Below are 14,594 nucleotides of genomic sequence, written 5' to 3' on the forward strand. Positions count from 1 at the left end.
CGGCCGACGGTCAGAAAATTTACCCGCCCTTTGAATTTCAGCCGGAACCGGCGTGTCGCTCTTCTCGGGCTTAGCCCGGGTGTTTATGCAAAGCGAAGGATAATATATTACGTATTTAAACGCGTATTTCTGTGCTTCTTCTCGGAATTAAGTTTGAAAGAACTTTTTGAAATTTAACACGTTTTTCTTTTACCGATTATTAAGTCATTTATTTTTTATTTTTTTTATTTTTTTACTGATATGAAAATGATAAAATAATCGCGATGAATAAATGAAAATTGTTAACTTTATGCAAATAAATTTAATCTTTATCCGGGGCTGCTTCGCTGATACATTGACGCCTTTCCGAGGCGTCTCGTATTTCGTATTATACGAATTATTTATTATTTTATTACATTACATTATTAATTCAATTTTTACCGTGTGCAAAATAATTTTTCCCTCCCAAAATTTTTACATTATAAAATAAAAAAGGAAGTTCAGACTCACCGATTGATGCGAAGCAGCGAAGTTCTGCAAATACGATGATTCTGTAACAAATAAATAAAAGTTTTAATTGTAGAGATTCTGATAATGACGCACATCGTTTAAAAAAGAATAAAAAAAGCATACTCGCTTCTCATTAAATTTTTAATTAAAAAAATTAAAATAAAATTATTTATTAACGAAACGACAATGCTAACGAATCTGTGCTATAAATAAAGTGGATGCTTACCCTGAGGTTGCTCCGCCGGTGCAGGATGCCTCTCCGAGGCCTCCTCCTCCTCTCAGGATGTCGCAAGCGAAGCCTTTTTTCTCCCACAACACTCGCGGAAGACGTGGATATTAAATTAAATCGCGACACTACCGTCCGGCACTCGTAAAAAAAAAAAAGAAAGAGGGAACAACGACGAACCGGCTGCTGCTTGTTTATTAAAATCTCTGCGACGAGAGAGCGCGTCCTGCAGTCTCTCCTCCGGACTTTATCTGAAACAAAAAAAGTTTCGATTGATTAACGACAAATTAACATACCGCAACGACGTGTACGTGTCGTACGTACCCTCAGCTTGAGGAATATTCGGCGCGTATCGCGACTCGTCATTTACGTCGTCCGACATCTTGTGCGAAGCAACGACTTGAAATCGCGCGCTCGACGCCGCGAACATAGCCGTGGGTCGCGCGATGACGTAGGGTCGCATTCGCATGTAACGCGACGCGATCGTGTAAACGCCGCGCGCGAGCCATGTTCTCGTGTACGCCCCCGCAGCACAGACTCCCGCTCGTTTCTCGCTACGCGAGATGGTGACGCGTTACGTGAAAGAATTTACGCTGAATATTGCACTCAGGATCACGGTAAATATAACAGCGACTGTATTACATCCTGATATTACGACGGGTACGTAGCGAACGGCGATAAATAATTGTACTCGTAGCCGAAACTCGTTCTATTTTTCGCAGAGAGGTTAGGTGACGATTTATCCGGAATACCTAGACCGAGACGCGTCGTGAATTTCGACGGATAACGAAAGCGCGTTAAGACGACGCGCCGCTAAAAAAAAGTACGAGCGTAAGATGAAATCACGGTAGCTTTCTTTAACGTTGACCAACGTCGCAGAAACTGACGCTATTATGCCTCGTCCGTTGTTACAGGCTCCGTGAACAAGGCCGGTGTTTTTACGCTGCGAGGCAGGCAGGAGGGTAGCCGGCGGGGGAGGCGGACTACCACCAGCACGACGAGCACAACGACGTCCAGCTCGACGTTGATACCTTTACCTGATGAAGTGGTACAACCCGCGGCCCTTTTGGCCCCCGAGGAGGAGTCATGGTCCACCAGCTCTTCCACCACGACCAGCATCGCTCTATCCTCCGACATGGCCGATACATCATCTAATCCGCCGCTCGAGCTCGTAGTGAAGCCTCACAGTAAAGTCATCTTACCCTGCGAGCTCGAAGGAAACTACTCGAGATTACTGCTGCCGGGAGCGAGGTAACGCCGCGCCTCCGATTTCAATCGATACGCAATCACGTAACGTTGAAATGTTTCAATTGTAAACTCGTCGCGGAGCACGAGGGTGCATTTGTAATATTTTCAACGGTGATCCGCACGAGCGACGGAGCCGTTCGCGCCGACTTGAAACGAAGCTACGTGAAAAAGCGCGCGCGGTCGATAATCTATTTTCTTCTTTTGTCTAAAGCACGCCCTTATATCTTTTCACCGTGCGTGCTCGTATAATAATATCCCCTTGTCATATTAATGCATATTAATATCCGGTTCTCTTTACGGTATGACGGTAACTCGCGCGGTGAATACATCACGGGAAAATTATTCCCTTTACGGGAACAGTCTCTCTCTGTGATAGTAGCGTCGGGTACCGGGGGTAAAGTCTTCTCCGTCGCTCTAAGATCGGACGTAACGAAGTTTGTTAGGTGAACTAATAATGCGGACGCTGCGCCCCTTGTCAGAAGTTACAGAATACGACCGGCGACGTGGCTGCACGAGGGTAGTCCGGTGGATATGATCACGATAAACACGAGGACAGAAATGAGCGGAACTGGCCACCGGTACATCGGCGACTCGACGACCGCAGCATTGCACATAGACAACGTCAGATTAGAAGACGACGGTGTGTGGGGATGCACGCTGGAGGACGATCAGGGAAAGATCCTCTTCGGCAAACCGGTGAAATTGATCGTACTCGGTGAGTGCCATGCAAAACTTAATATTTAATATCGCGCAGCTCGATCATTTAAATCTGATACTCGGACCGTTCCTGCGTTCGTTTTAATGATCGATACTTGGCATAAAATATGACCGTCGCGATCGCTAATCATTTAACTGACAGCTGTATAAATAATTTGAGACTACTTTTCTTTGAATCTTCCACGTGAATTTCGTTATATAATTGAAGGAAACGTTTCGAGCGACGTATTGGAATACTTGATTTCGAGTTAAAAATTTACATGCGAAACGCTTTGAAATTTACCTGATATTTGTTTATCGGAAACGATTCTTTTCTCTCTGACGATATTGATATGTTTATTTGTGATTTGTACAATTGATTTTACTGGAATATTTTTTTCGAGTTCAGCAGTTGTATATCAATTGAAACGATTGCGCCGTTTGTAATCAAAATAATTTTTTTTTATGTATAGCATAACGTGAAAGAATTTTTACATCGGCTTTATAAAAAAAAATGGCGAATTTTTTGGATATAACAAATTTTTATGTGCGCTTTGAAAAAGTGAGATGTATGTGAATTTTTTTTTTTTTTTTTTTTGCAAAACGTGATCCTATCTTGCATAAAGCCTTTCAATTTCACGCGAATGATTAAATTCTCGCAAAATTCCGACTGATAAAGTTTTTTAGGAATGTGCCGGATACATTTAGGAGCGATAACATACGAGAGAAAAATTTTTTCTCACCGTATAATCGAGAAGGCAAACTTTTACTGTTCCCATTTTTCATTTTTACATTCCACATAATCCTTTCCTACAAGCCATCACCGCATTCAAATAATTAAAGACATTCATTATTTCCATTCTTATCCTATTAAAAATTATTTTACGACCTTATAAAAGGATAAAAGTAAAGGAAACTTTATCGCTGGATAGTACGTTGATTTTTACATTTTTCCTTAAATATTGAATTTAAATTCAAAACGTTCTTTTTTTTATTCTTTTCGTTCATAATCCCTTTGCCTTCTCGCAGCAATATTTCCTATATTTATACAACTTATAACTTCGCACTGCTCGAAATTCGATTGTTCAAAAATTATTATGCAACACGCATTACCGCAAACAAGAAACTTTTTCGCGTTTCTCAAGTAATATACACGTACCGTAAAATAGTTGCCGTTCTCAAGAATTTCTAGCAAGTAGGTCGGTATCTCCAGAAATCGGAGGAAGGGACGTTTCAAGTTGCCCGAACCGCTGGTAATGGCAGAATTTATGCATATTAATTCGCGCCACTTGGACCCGGCGGTCGCGTCACTACGACATGAATATGCATTCGCCCTAAAAGTTCGTCCTAAAGCATTTTACCTTCCGGGGGATTTTTTTTTTTTTCCTTTCTTCGCTAGACGGACGCGTCATTCGTTCTGCCGACTGCACTTGTGTCTCTCCGTGGCGAGCTGTACACGTTTTCGCGAAACAATCGTGGCACCGGTTGACGCGCGCGTGACGCTCTTCGAGAGCTCACGGCTCTCCGACCGAATAAAGCTCTCGCATCGCGTGGTCTCGCTTCGCGCTCCTGTTTTTAATATTCAACCGCCAAACGGAACGAAGAATATAGCGAGCTTTTATCTACCGCGACACGGTGCGCTCGCTCGGAGCGTGACGCGCATGTGGCTGTGCACTCTCTTCGCGTGTATTTTTGTGCGTTCTTCTTTGTGCACCCATCTGATTATTCTTGGCTCGCGGTGATGTTTATTTCTCGGTTCTCGCGCGAGCGTTTTGCACCGACAGCGACCTTTACCGGCAGTGTACTGCGCTTAGTACAGCACTTTTAAACGTTAACGTAGACGGAGATATTATCTACTTCATAAAAATTTTTTTCCTTTCTTTTTTTTGTCTTTTTTTTGCAATTTTAATATAATTTTTATGAAGTCTTTTGAATTTATTGAAATAGACGAGGACAACTTTGCGATGTTAATTTCGTGCAATTTATGAATACGAATGTGGAAACGACAAAAAATAAAAAAAAAGTAAAAAAATCCCAGAAATTTGACCATCTATCGACACATAAATAGCTTATTTATATTAATATTTTGAGAAGTTTATTTCATACGTAGCTGTCTTATAAATAAATGCTCGTGTAATATCGAAAAGTGGTTCTGGTCCGCGTAGAAATAAATTCTGAAAACGTGACCAATTACTTTCTTCTACTTCCCGGCGAGCTCCGACTTATTTCGCGTATCTCAATGAACTCCGTCGACTTCATAAATCTCCGGATTTATATCTTTCTCTATTGTGCCTTTCGCAAACCGATCGAGTAAATACGGAAGAGGAGCGCTAAAAGTTCCTGCCGTATGAAATATGGCACCGAAATCCGCGCGGCGCACGATAAGACGTTGAGTACACTTAACGTCTACCCTGGGCGAAGTCGAGAAAAACAAATCAACTCCCCCCTCGGGTGTTCCAATCCGGACGCGCGCGTCCAGCGCGGCAATACGAGCAAAGTGAGCTTTCATTGAAATGCAATGGCTTGTATTTCTTTCATACTTTGTTTTGCACATTACATCTCGCCATTCTGTTCTGTTAATCGGAAGATATACCGTTGCAAAATACAGTGACATTCGGGCGTTGCAATAAACGCGTTACGCTTCAAATTCGAATCTTTCGCAGAAAAAAAAAAAGAAAAAAAAAGAATGCTTTTAATTTTTTTTTAGAATTATTTATATTACTTATTATAACTAATTAAATAACAAAGTGAAGGAAAGGAGAATGAATATGTAAAAGCTGAATAATAATGGAGATGCAGCATATGATGATGTACGAATAATAATTAACCGCGTATTAATTTCGTGCTTATTTCATTTCAATAATATTAGGATTATCGCGTCGGATACTGTTTCAGCTTTTAGGAGCTCGATCGATTATTAGAAAATTTGGGTCAATTTACGATAAATTTAATGGCGGTCGCAAAGTCGAGCCGATGTGACACCTTTTGACAATAATTCTATAATGTACGCGGTATACGTTGATGATTATCATGTTTCTCCGGTTATCGAACTTAGCTTTAGCCGTGCAAAGTACATCGCTCGTCCGCCTGTAGCAGTAATAAAGCTAGGAAAATGAGAAAATATACAAACTCAATTTGCAACATAGAAATTTCAATTATCTTCCGATATTTTCGCGCTCGCAATATTCAATTGCAGTAACGCGATTAATTTTGTTTGCAACAGTTTAAAACAACACCACTACTAGGTGATTAATATTGTCAAATGTATGCTGACGGAGTTGTTATAATTTGCAATTTATTACCGCTAATTTAAAATGTAGAGCATCAAATCGACGAAGAGCGTTAATCAAAATGTGTAACGATAAAAGAGATGAAAATGAAGTAATAAATATAAAATATGTAAACGAAACGGGCGCGTGCACACGCGAACAATAATAATTAGTGAATATCATGCTAACCCAGAAATGAAATATTAAAAGTTATTAAAAAATAAAAGAAAATAAAAAAAAAGTAAAAGAAAGAGAAGAGGAAAAAAAAACAAAAAGAAATTCAAGTTAATGCACGTCGATATTTTCCGCGGTCGGAAACGACCCGGGCTCGGTTTAAGGAGATGCATCTGAAGGGGAATAAAGTGCGGAGCAGGTTTTTCCGCAGCGATAACATCGTAACGCATGTCCCGCGAAATCATCACCTCTACTTTTCACCGATCATTGGAAATTCAGCCGTTTTATCCGGTCCGGGTTAAGCGCGCGAAAGGTAAGGGGGACACACACGGGGAGGGTAACGTCCGTCTGCGGCTGATAGGGACAGATTTGCCTAGCCGGTTTACCCGGATGCTCGACGCCGAATCCGCGAGCGAGAAAAAGTTGAGAATAATGCGCGTTTTATGCGGTTGCCAGGCACCCTCGTATTTTATTCGACAAATAGACAGGGATGTTAAGGCGCTCGCCCTTAACTCGCGCATCGGGGCGCCCCCGTGCCTGCGGTTTTCCACGAGATTCATCTTCAGACCGTCCCGCACACGTACGCCAGCGCGCAATCTCCCCGTGCATTTCCTCAAAGCGCCTTCCGCATCCTCTTTCGTTCTATTGCGTTTTCATATTAAATCGAGATTCGGATTACGAATATAACGAACGTTTCTTTCGTGCATTCGCTATGCAAGTTTTTTGCCCTATCCCCCCCCTCCCCCCCCTTGACTCTAGTTATTTTTCGTATCTTATTCCCTTCGATCTTTCCTCGTTAGCCCGGCCCCTTTGTACGGCTCTCGCATATTCTTATCGTCTTACATTTCCCATCTTTCGAGCAATCGCACGTACACGTACGCGTACACGTAGCTTTGAAAAAAAAATTTTTTTGTTCCGCATCTAACCATTTTAGCGTCAAAAATTGAGTTTGCTCGCACACCGAAGTAATAAATATAGATTCTCCTGTATTTGCCACTTCCTCTTTCCTCCGCGTATTTTTCTCTTTTCCTCTCTTAAAAGGAATTCAATTTACTGCCATCCTTTCCTGTTTGCGCGTGTTGTGGAAAGATTTGACGTCCACATTTAGCAGCTTACCGGCACTTGCAATCGTTATCACTCGATCCTTTCGATTTTTCATTTAACTCTCCATCGTTTTTTTTTTTCTCTTTTTTGGGGGGTTTTTTCCCTACCCTCGTAGTCTTTCTATGCTTTTCTATCTCTTTCTTTCTTTTTTCTCTATCTCTTTCTCTCTTATTTTTCTTTTTTTTTTTTTTTTCTCTTTTGCCTTTTATCTTTCGCTTTTTCTGCGAGCTACCACTCTATAAAGCTGACAAGATCGGTATAAGGTACAGAGAAATCTTGTTGTCTGGCGCGAACGGAGGGCATTCCACTGTCTGACCAATATCGAACTACTCCCCTTTTGGCTGACTACACGCATGTCTCTCTACTGTTGCCGGCCAATGGCGAGACTCCATTGGCATACATATAGAGCTACGTCAACGAAATTCGTAGCATTCCGCTCTCTCGTATCGTCTTTCGATTGCGCGCGACGTCGCGGCGCTTTTTGATTCATGTACATATCGATAACGTAGCTGCCTCGAGCATGTTCAACCTCGATGCGATTCGAGGAAATTGAGATTCTTGTCACAATGTTTTACGATTCTTTCTTTAAAAAAATTACGTCCTTAAGCGCAGATGAAACACCTAAAGTTTACCCGGATCTCCTTACGTACATTTCGTTTAAAGAAATAATTATTCCATCGTTTTAGTTTCATAAAATTGGTATATTTCTATGTCGTATATTATTAAAAAGAAAGAAGAAAAAAAAGAAATGCGAAAATAATTATAAAAACAGAACGTCTGGCGGAACTTGAATATTTCAATTAAATTTACTTTTACGCGTTTGCGACAATTTCTTTTTCGTCATTTTCAGGAGGGCAATTATTATGTTTAATATTTTCTCGCACGCGCGACAGTATTCGAAAGTCAAAAATGCACAGCTCGCGCTCGTTCATTTATTTCCCTCTTTTTTTTTTTTGCATTTTGCTGCCATGCGCTGCAGCGAAAGGGAGAATTCTCCAAAAGGACCGGCGTTGCTCATTGTTTCCCATCGTTGTTATCATTCCAAAGAGCGGAAACGTCGCGCTTATCTGAATGCGAGCCCATGTGTCGTAAATAGAGCGGAGGGAATTTACACAAAGCGTTTCATAACGTTACAAAGATCATAATAGGAAGAAGCGCGCGTGTAAGTTTGGGAGATTGTCTCATCCTGATTAAAGAGGGAAAAAAAAAGAAAAGGGAAAAAGAAAAAAAAAGAGTTATGTCGTATCGACCGACGCGGCGATCGCACGCTGTCGGCAGCTCGTACGTCGTACGCGTAAACGAGAACTGTCACGTGGTCTTTTTGTCACTCGACAATCGGTCGGAAAATGCGCGCCCCGGCGCAATTTATTCGCGACTTTGTCAGCAGGCTGAAACGATTAATTAATTTTCCGTAATTTAAATGTAATTGTCGGAACGTGAAAGTACTCAAAGCTGTTAAATAAAATCAGTAATGCGCGCGCGCGAAAATAATTGAGTTTACTGACGTTGCGTGCTGTTAAAGTACACTCATTAAGTCCATCATCGCTGTTTGTGATTTATTACATGTTATTTATGATTGATTAGAAGTAATTGACGGCAATACGTTCGGAAAATTGCGCCAGTGAAAAAGCTCTTTTATGATTCGGCCGCGCTTCCACTTGACGCGATAAAGTGAAATCGCGGTAAATATGCCGTCCTGATTGTTACGCCTAATTATCGCCACCTCAATTGACCGATGCGAGCGAATATCGTTCGTTAGAAGACAACGTTCGAATTCGCGAATACGAAAACCCCGCGACATGCATGCAGCTGTAAAAAAAAAATTATTTAACCGTAACGAAATTAATTTATCACATCACCGTGTAACGTGCTTTCTTCCTTAAGTATCATTCGTTTGTTAATTTATAACATCGGCATGTTTTATAATTAATTATTTTATAATTACCCGCTTACAAGATCTGTAATTATATGCGCCATAAGACCGCTGTTGTTTGCATGAAATTAAGTTGCATAATATATCGCGGCAAATATTTTAATAATAATGAGGGGTCCCGGGTCATTTATACAACGCCGCGAGATTTAATGAAGTGAGTGCAGTCTGCAATGGGAGGTGGGGCGGGGAGAGAGGGGGTGGTGGGAATTTGCAGAATTTGATGCAAATGCTATTCGCGAATAATTCGCCGTGTCGCGTTACGTGCACTCGTAACTCTCCACACAGGCTTGAACTCCTTTGCATTCGAGTGCGGCGTTAATATGTTCTCTCCCCGTGTACTGGAAACTCGTACGCCGATGCCGAGCGCGCGATGTGCGACTCGTACGCACACTTAGGATAATCATTGTTCCGGACCGTTGGAACAAGGGGAACCGGTGGGGGACCGTGGGGCATTAGCGCAGGTGGAGTAAATTAGCGCATCAAAGCCCAGCGCCATACATACTGCCCAGTGATTATTGACGCGAGCCGAGCATTGGCCACTAACTACCCATTGAGTAGCTGAAGGTTGCCTCGTAATTAATGGAACGGTCAATGGGGCATCCCCGAGCTGTCGCCGCGTTGCGTTGTACTTCCCCTCTTCGCGCTGCTTCCCCGACGTTACTTCTCGCGAGACGCGAGCTTTTTTTTTTATCCCTATCCACCGCGAAAACGTTAACGTTATTCCGAAATCGTTTCGAAAGAACAGTAGCTCAATCGCGCGAAATTTGATTAAAATCGACACAGGCGCACGTTGCCGGCTGCGCTACGTTTCGTAATTAATAAAATTCTCCTGCAACGCTATTTCAATTACGACACGCAGCTATTGCAGTTATTAGTGATAATAAAAAAAAAGAAAAAAAAAAGAATGAATGTAGGCAATAATGATGTAACATATTTTACTAGTAATTTTAATTATCGGTTTATTGATAGCCGTTATCTTTCGTCGCGCGGCACGCGGACGAATATATATCGCTCTGCTGACTTTGACAATAAAATTTACGAGACACCGTGGCCGCGTATAAATACGCCGCTGTACCATTTATCTCGCCGCTAGTGTTCTTGCGAGTAACAGATTGATCGGTGTAAATTGCATACGCATTATGCACCAGGTAATTGCCCATTTATCTCGAAAGACCGGTTTACAATCACGTCGCGATACGTGTATACGCGGGCGGGATAATGTATCCGAAGACCACCGGTGTGTGTCTTGTGATTTATGTAGTGCAAAAGAGCAGCCGTGTTAATCGTGTAATTAAGTTCGCCCGCTGATTTGGCCGGCCTAGCCCTCCCTCTCCCCCCTCCCCCCTCTTTCCGTGACATTTCGCATTTTCGACGACAGCGTTCCCGAAGTTTGAATTTCAAATGCAATTAATGCCGAATTAAATGCCATGCTAATTTCTCTGTGCATTTTATATATGACGGCGCGGGCGCGCGTAATGCGGGGATTTCAATATTTTATACGCAGTATCGGCTTCCTTCGCGCATTAGCTGCGGCAGAATTAAAATAGAAATTAATTATTAACGCTCACACGTACAGGGGGGGAGGAGGAGGAGGGGGAAAATACAGCGGGCGGCATTATGATCGTATTTTAATGCGGAACATTTTATGCTTTTAAAATCATCGGCGCTTTTTGCGTTCTCGTAATCGGTCAACCTACATTCCTTCGGCCGTTAATTATTTATTGTTGAGAAATCGTGAACTTAAAATGTGATTAAATATTAAATATAATTATACCGGCGATGGGGCATTTAATGAGGCGCAACATATAGATGGAAAATCAAAGGAAGTTATTGTGTATCTCAAAAGCCGCCTTTTCCTTGTTCTTTTTTTTCTCTCTCTCTCTTTTTTTTCTTTCTTTTTTTTCTTTAGCTCTTTATATTTAGTTTTCTTTTTTCTCTCCCCCCCCCTCCCCTCCCTCTCTCTTTACCTCTCTCTTTCTCTCGTAATCTCGTCGAACATATTCGAGTGTGTGCGTGACGTAGATGTGTCGGTAGTCCGTATTGAAGTGGAGTGGTAAGTCAATAACCCCGAGCTTCCGAGCGGCGGTGCACTCGAAGGGCTGTCAGTCGAACCGAAAGCTCTCCTGGCTTTACGACGTTATCGTCCGTGTGCATTTAGCGTCGGTCAGCGATATGCGACGGTCACTGTTTCCGGTGTTAAAGAAAGTGCACTTTGGCCCCCCCCCCTCTCTCCTCGTGCTACGCGCTGGTTGCCACGAACGCGACGCGATTAACGATCTGCAATGAAAAGCGCCTCTGTCGCGGAAAACGCTTGTTGAGCAAGCGCTTTTCCTGCCAGCTCACGGTTAGATCTCCGTGTCGAATCATATTATTTTTGCATACTCCTACTTTTCGGTATTCGCCGTCGACTTTCCGTTCGGAAGTAAAATCGTACGATTCCGATCGTTCATCCACCGTTGTCGCGACTCGGCTTTAATTATAATTTAATCAGGCGTTGTATTTTTTTTTATTAATTATTATTATTATTTTTTTTAAATTTTATTTTATGGTTTAATCCGACATTACCGCGCTGTAATAATCGTCGCGGTCACGTAATGTCTATAATTATTTTATCATTGCTTATCTCCACGTAGTACCGAAAGTGTTCCTGTTCGCGTACTCGAAATAATCTCGTTTCTTCTTTACGAGATTATACTAAAATCCGATACATGGCTAAAGTTCGATGCAATCGTTACACTTAATATTTCGTGACGCTGTAAGTCTGCCGAAGTCGATAACAAGATTTATCAAGATGTAGGATAATGCTCCCTGATCTTTTGAGCCCAGTTTACTGCACCTCCTTGAAAATAAATGGTTTATGCTGGCTTCGTTGACTCGCTTCATCCGGCAACTTAATTAATCGCCCGTACACCGTGCTGTCCGCTCTCATGGCGATTCCAGGAGCGGGCTCGCACCGCAATGCACATGCCATTGTTCTGTTTTCTGGCCTGCTAGGAACGCGATAATTAGTTGGCTAGGACTGGTCGTTCGGCTGCTTGTTCAGTTGCCGCGCAAACAGCTGCGGAACAATCTCTGGTGTTCGATAGGATTTAATGATGAAGCAAGACCGCAATCCCATTCGTGATCTCTCGGCCGTGCATATTTGTTTCACGATGTGTGATGGTTACGCGGCCAAGTTAATCTACGTTCTCCAATCCGCGCTCTCCTTTTCTCATTAATCATATGACAAATCTTTGATATTGAACGGGCGTAGCTTTGAAAATTTCCCCCGGACGTGATCGAGCTTTCAAACGCGCGTAATCGGATTAATTAATCGTGTACGAAAGATTTTTGAAAACAATACTTTTAAAATGTAATTTGCATAATCGAAAGATTTTTACTCGTCGACGTTTGGTAATTTTTTTTTTTGAGAAATAAATGTCTCTCGCCGCGCGTATTAAAAGCATTTCTTGTACATTTTTAAAGGCGCATAACGACAGGAAATATTATATGAGACACTATTCGGTTTTAGTACGGTACTCGTATCCAGAAAGACAAAAATGTACCTTTTTTATAATATCTCGTGTTTGAAGTACGATAAATACCTCTCGCTCGAAGGCTGAGGGGGAGAAAGAAACGCCGTCGAATTATATCTCCGTCTGTTTCCCGGCGTTTAATTTTAAGAAGCAAGAAAATCCCTAGCGCTTTTGTAGTACTCCACATCCGTACTTATGCGATTCGTCCCTATGTACGGGCTTTACATTTTATACGCTGATAGCGGGGAGCTCACTGCTGATGTCGGTTTTATGCGACGGATTCAATATAATGTTTGCCAGTGCCTTTTTTTCGCCCATTTATTTAAGTTTATGAGAAACGTTTTATGTTAAAAATTCATTTAATGCAGTTTGTAGAATCTCATATTAGAAGCGCATGTATAACATACATATGTAATTTTTTTTTTTTAAAACTTTGTACTAGTTGTACATTGATATCAACGAAGAAGATCGCGTATCTAAAGTGCAATAAAATTACGAAATGAGGAAAGAACATAACGAGTGATTACTGATATGAAATAATAGAAAAATTAAACCGCGTAAAGTTTCGCATTTTTTTTCTTTTTTTTCTTTTACATTAGGAAACTTCTCTTTAGAGTATCAAATAAGTATTTTAACGATATTATTTATTACAATTTCGTATTCAGAATTTCGGTCAATAATACCTTTTTATAGTATATTGTTCGGATCGTTGAAAAGCTTTCGCCCGAGTTGATTCCTTGCATTAATACTATTAATATTCAAAAAACGGCTCATGTATAAGTAATGCTTTTTAAAGCTTCCTAGTTCTCCGCAGAATCGGATCACCTGTGAAGTTTAAAAAGGATACCCATATAAGCGAGAGCGTATTGAAAAGTCGGGAAACCAATTCGAGCGACATAGATCCAAAGCTACCTCTGGTATTGAGCATCTATTCAATTGGTCCCCACGGATCTGATTTCCGTTTATTATCACGTTGCTCGAGCAGCATTACGTCTTCGGTTAAGCAAAGAATAAAAAAAAAAAAAAGAAAAAAAATATATCGAGGAGAATATGAAAGCAAAAACAATTTCGCGGTTGCATTTTATTCGAAATATTTAATACACGCCTGTGTACTTATTAATATATTATTTTACGCGCGCAGCATGTCCAAGCAAATTGGTTTTTACATATTTCTAGTTTGTTATACTACTTGTATTTTACATATTTTTATATGTATGCACTGATCAGATTGGATCTTTTATTTTTTTACTCTTTATTATTTTATTATTAATAATTTATCGACACTTTATTGCATGCTTTTTAATTAAATTCAGTAATAAATAAATTAAGTAATGTGCGAGCGCGAGATTAATTGTCTTTTATATGAGAATATAAACAACGAATTCGATAAAAGTTTTGGCGAGACAGTACTTGGATAATACGTCGCTTTGAAAATACGTTTCTCGTGAAATTTTCGCGAATAGATAAGAAGACTGTTTCCATTGTGTACTAGTGGAGAAAAGCAAAATTGACGTATTTCCGTTGCAGGAGTTTTGATGTAAAATCCTCAATAATACACGCACAAGCTTGCGAGCGAAATACAAAATCAACGTGACGTTGGTTTCGTTTCCCTTCAATTCGAGAAATTGACAGGACTCGCACAATACTGTTTAATTATTACGCCAGATTAACGGAATTGTTCGTTCGGCGGCGTTAAAAAATATTTGCTCAAAAATAGAATTTCCAAAGTACCGACGGCGCTGTTTATTACTCCGTAATAATAAAGCAACTTCAACCAAATTAACTTTATATTGCACATTTAATTTTGCCGAGTAAATAACATAACTTTCCCGAAACGTAATATAACTTTCCTAATATACGCTTGCCAGCTGTTTATTTCCGATGAACCGAACCGGAGGAACTATTGATCACGCGGAGTGTAGAATATTTGAGATGTTATT

At 40.9% G+C, this 14,594-nt stretch overlaps 1 protein-coding gene across 4 annotated transcripts in view; it reads left to right on the forward strand.

Moving 5' to 3' along the window:
* Positions 1-14,594, forward strand: part of Tei (irregular chiasm C-roughest protein teiresias) — a 309,776-nt gene that overhangs the window by 180,129 nt on the left and 115,053 nt on the right. For 3 of the 4 annotated variants that reach the window (XM_070670714.1, XM_070670715.1, XM_070670713.1), the window contains exons 7-8: positions 1,630-1,966; positions 2,443-2,678. In XM_070670714.1, coding sequence (XP_070526815.1) covers positions 1,630-1,966; positions 2,443-2,678 — 573 coding nt within the window. The remainder of the gene's footprint in view (positions 1-1,629; positions 1,967-2,442; positions 2,679-14,594) is intronic. The other variant, XM_070670716.1, reaches the window with a different exon arrangement.

The sequence above is a fragment of the Cardiocondyla obscurior genome, linkage group LG21, assembly GCF_019399895.1.
Source record: "Cardiocondyla obscurior isolate alpha-2009 linkage group LG21, Cobs3.1, whole genome shotgun sequence".
NCBI classification, from domain to species: Eukaryota; Metazoa; Arthropoda; class Insecta; order Hymenoptera; family Formicidae; genus Cardiocondyla; species Cardiocondyla obscurior.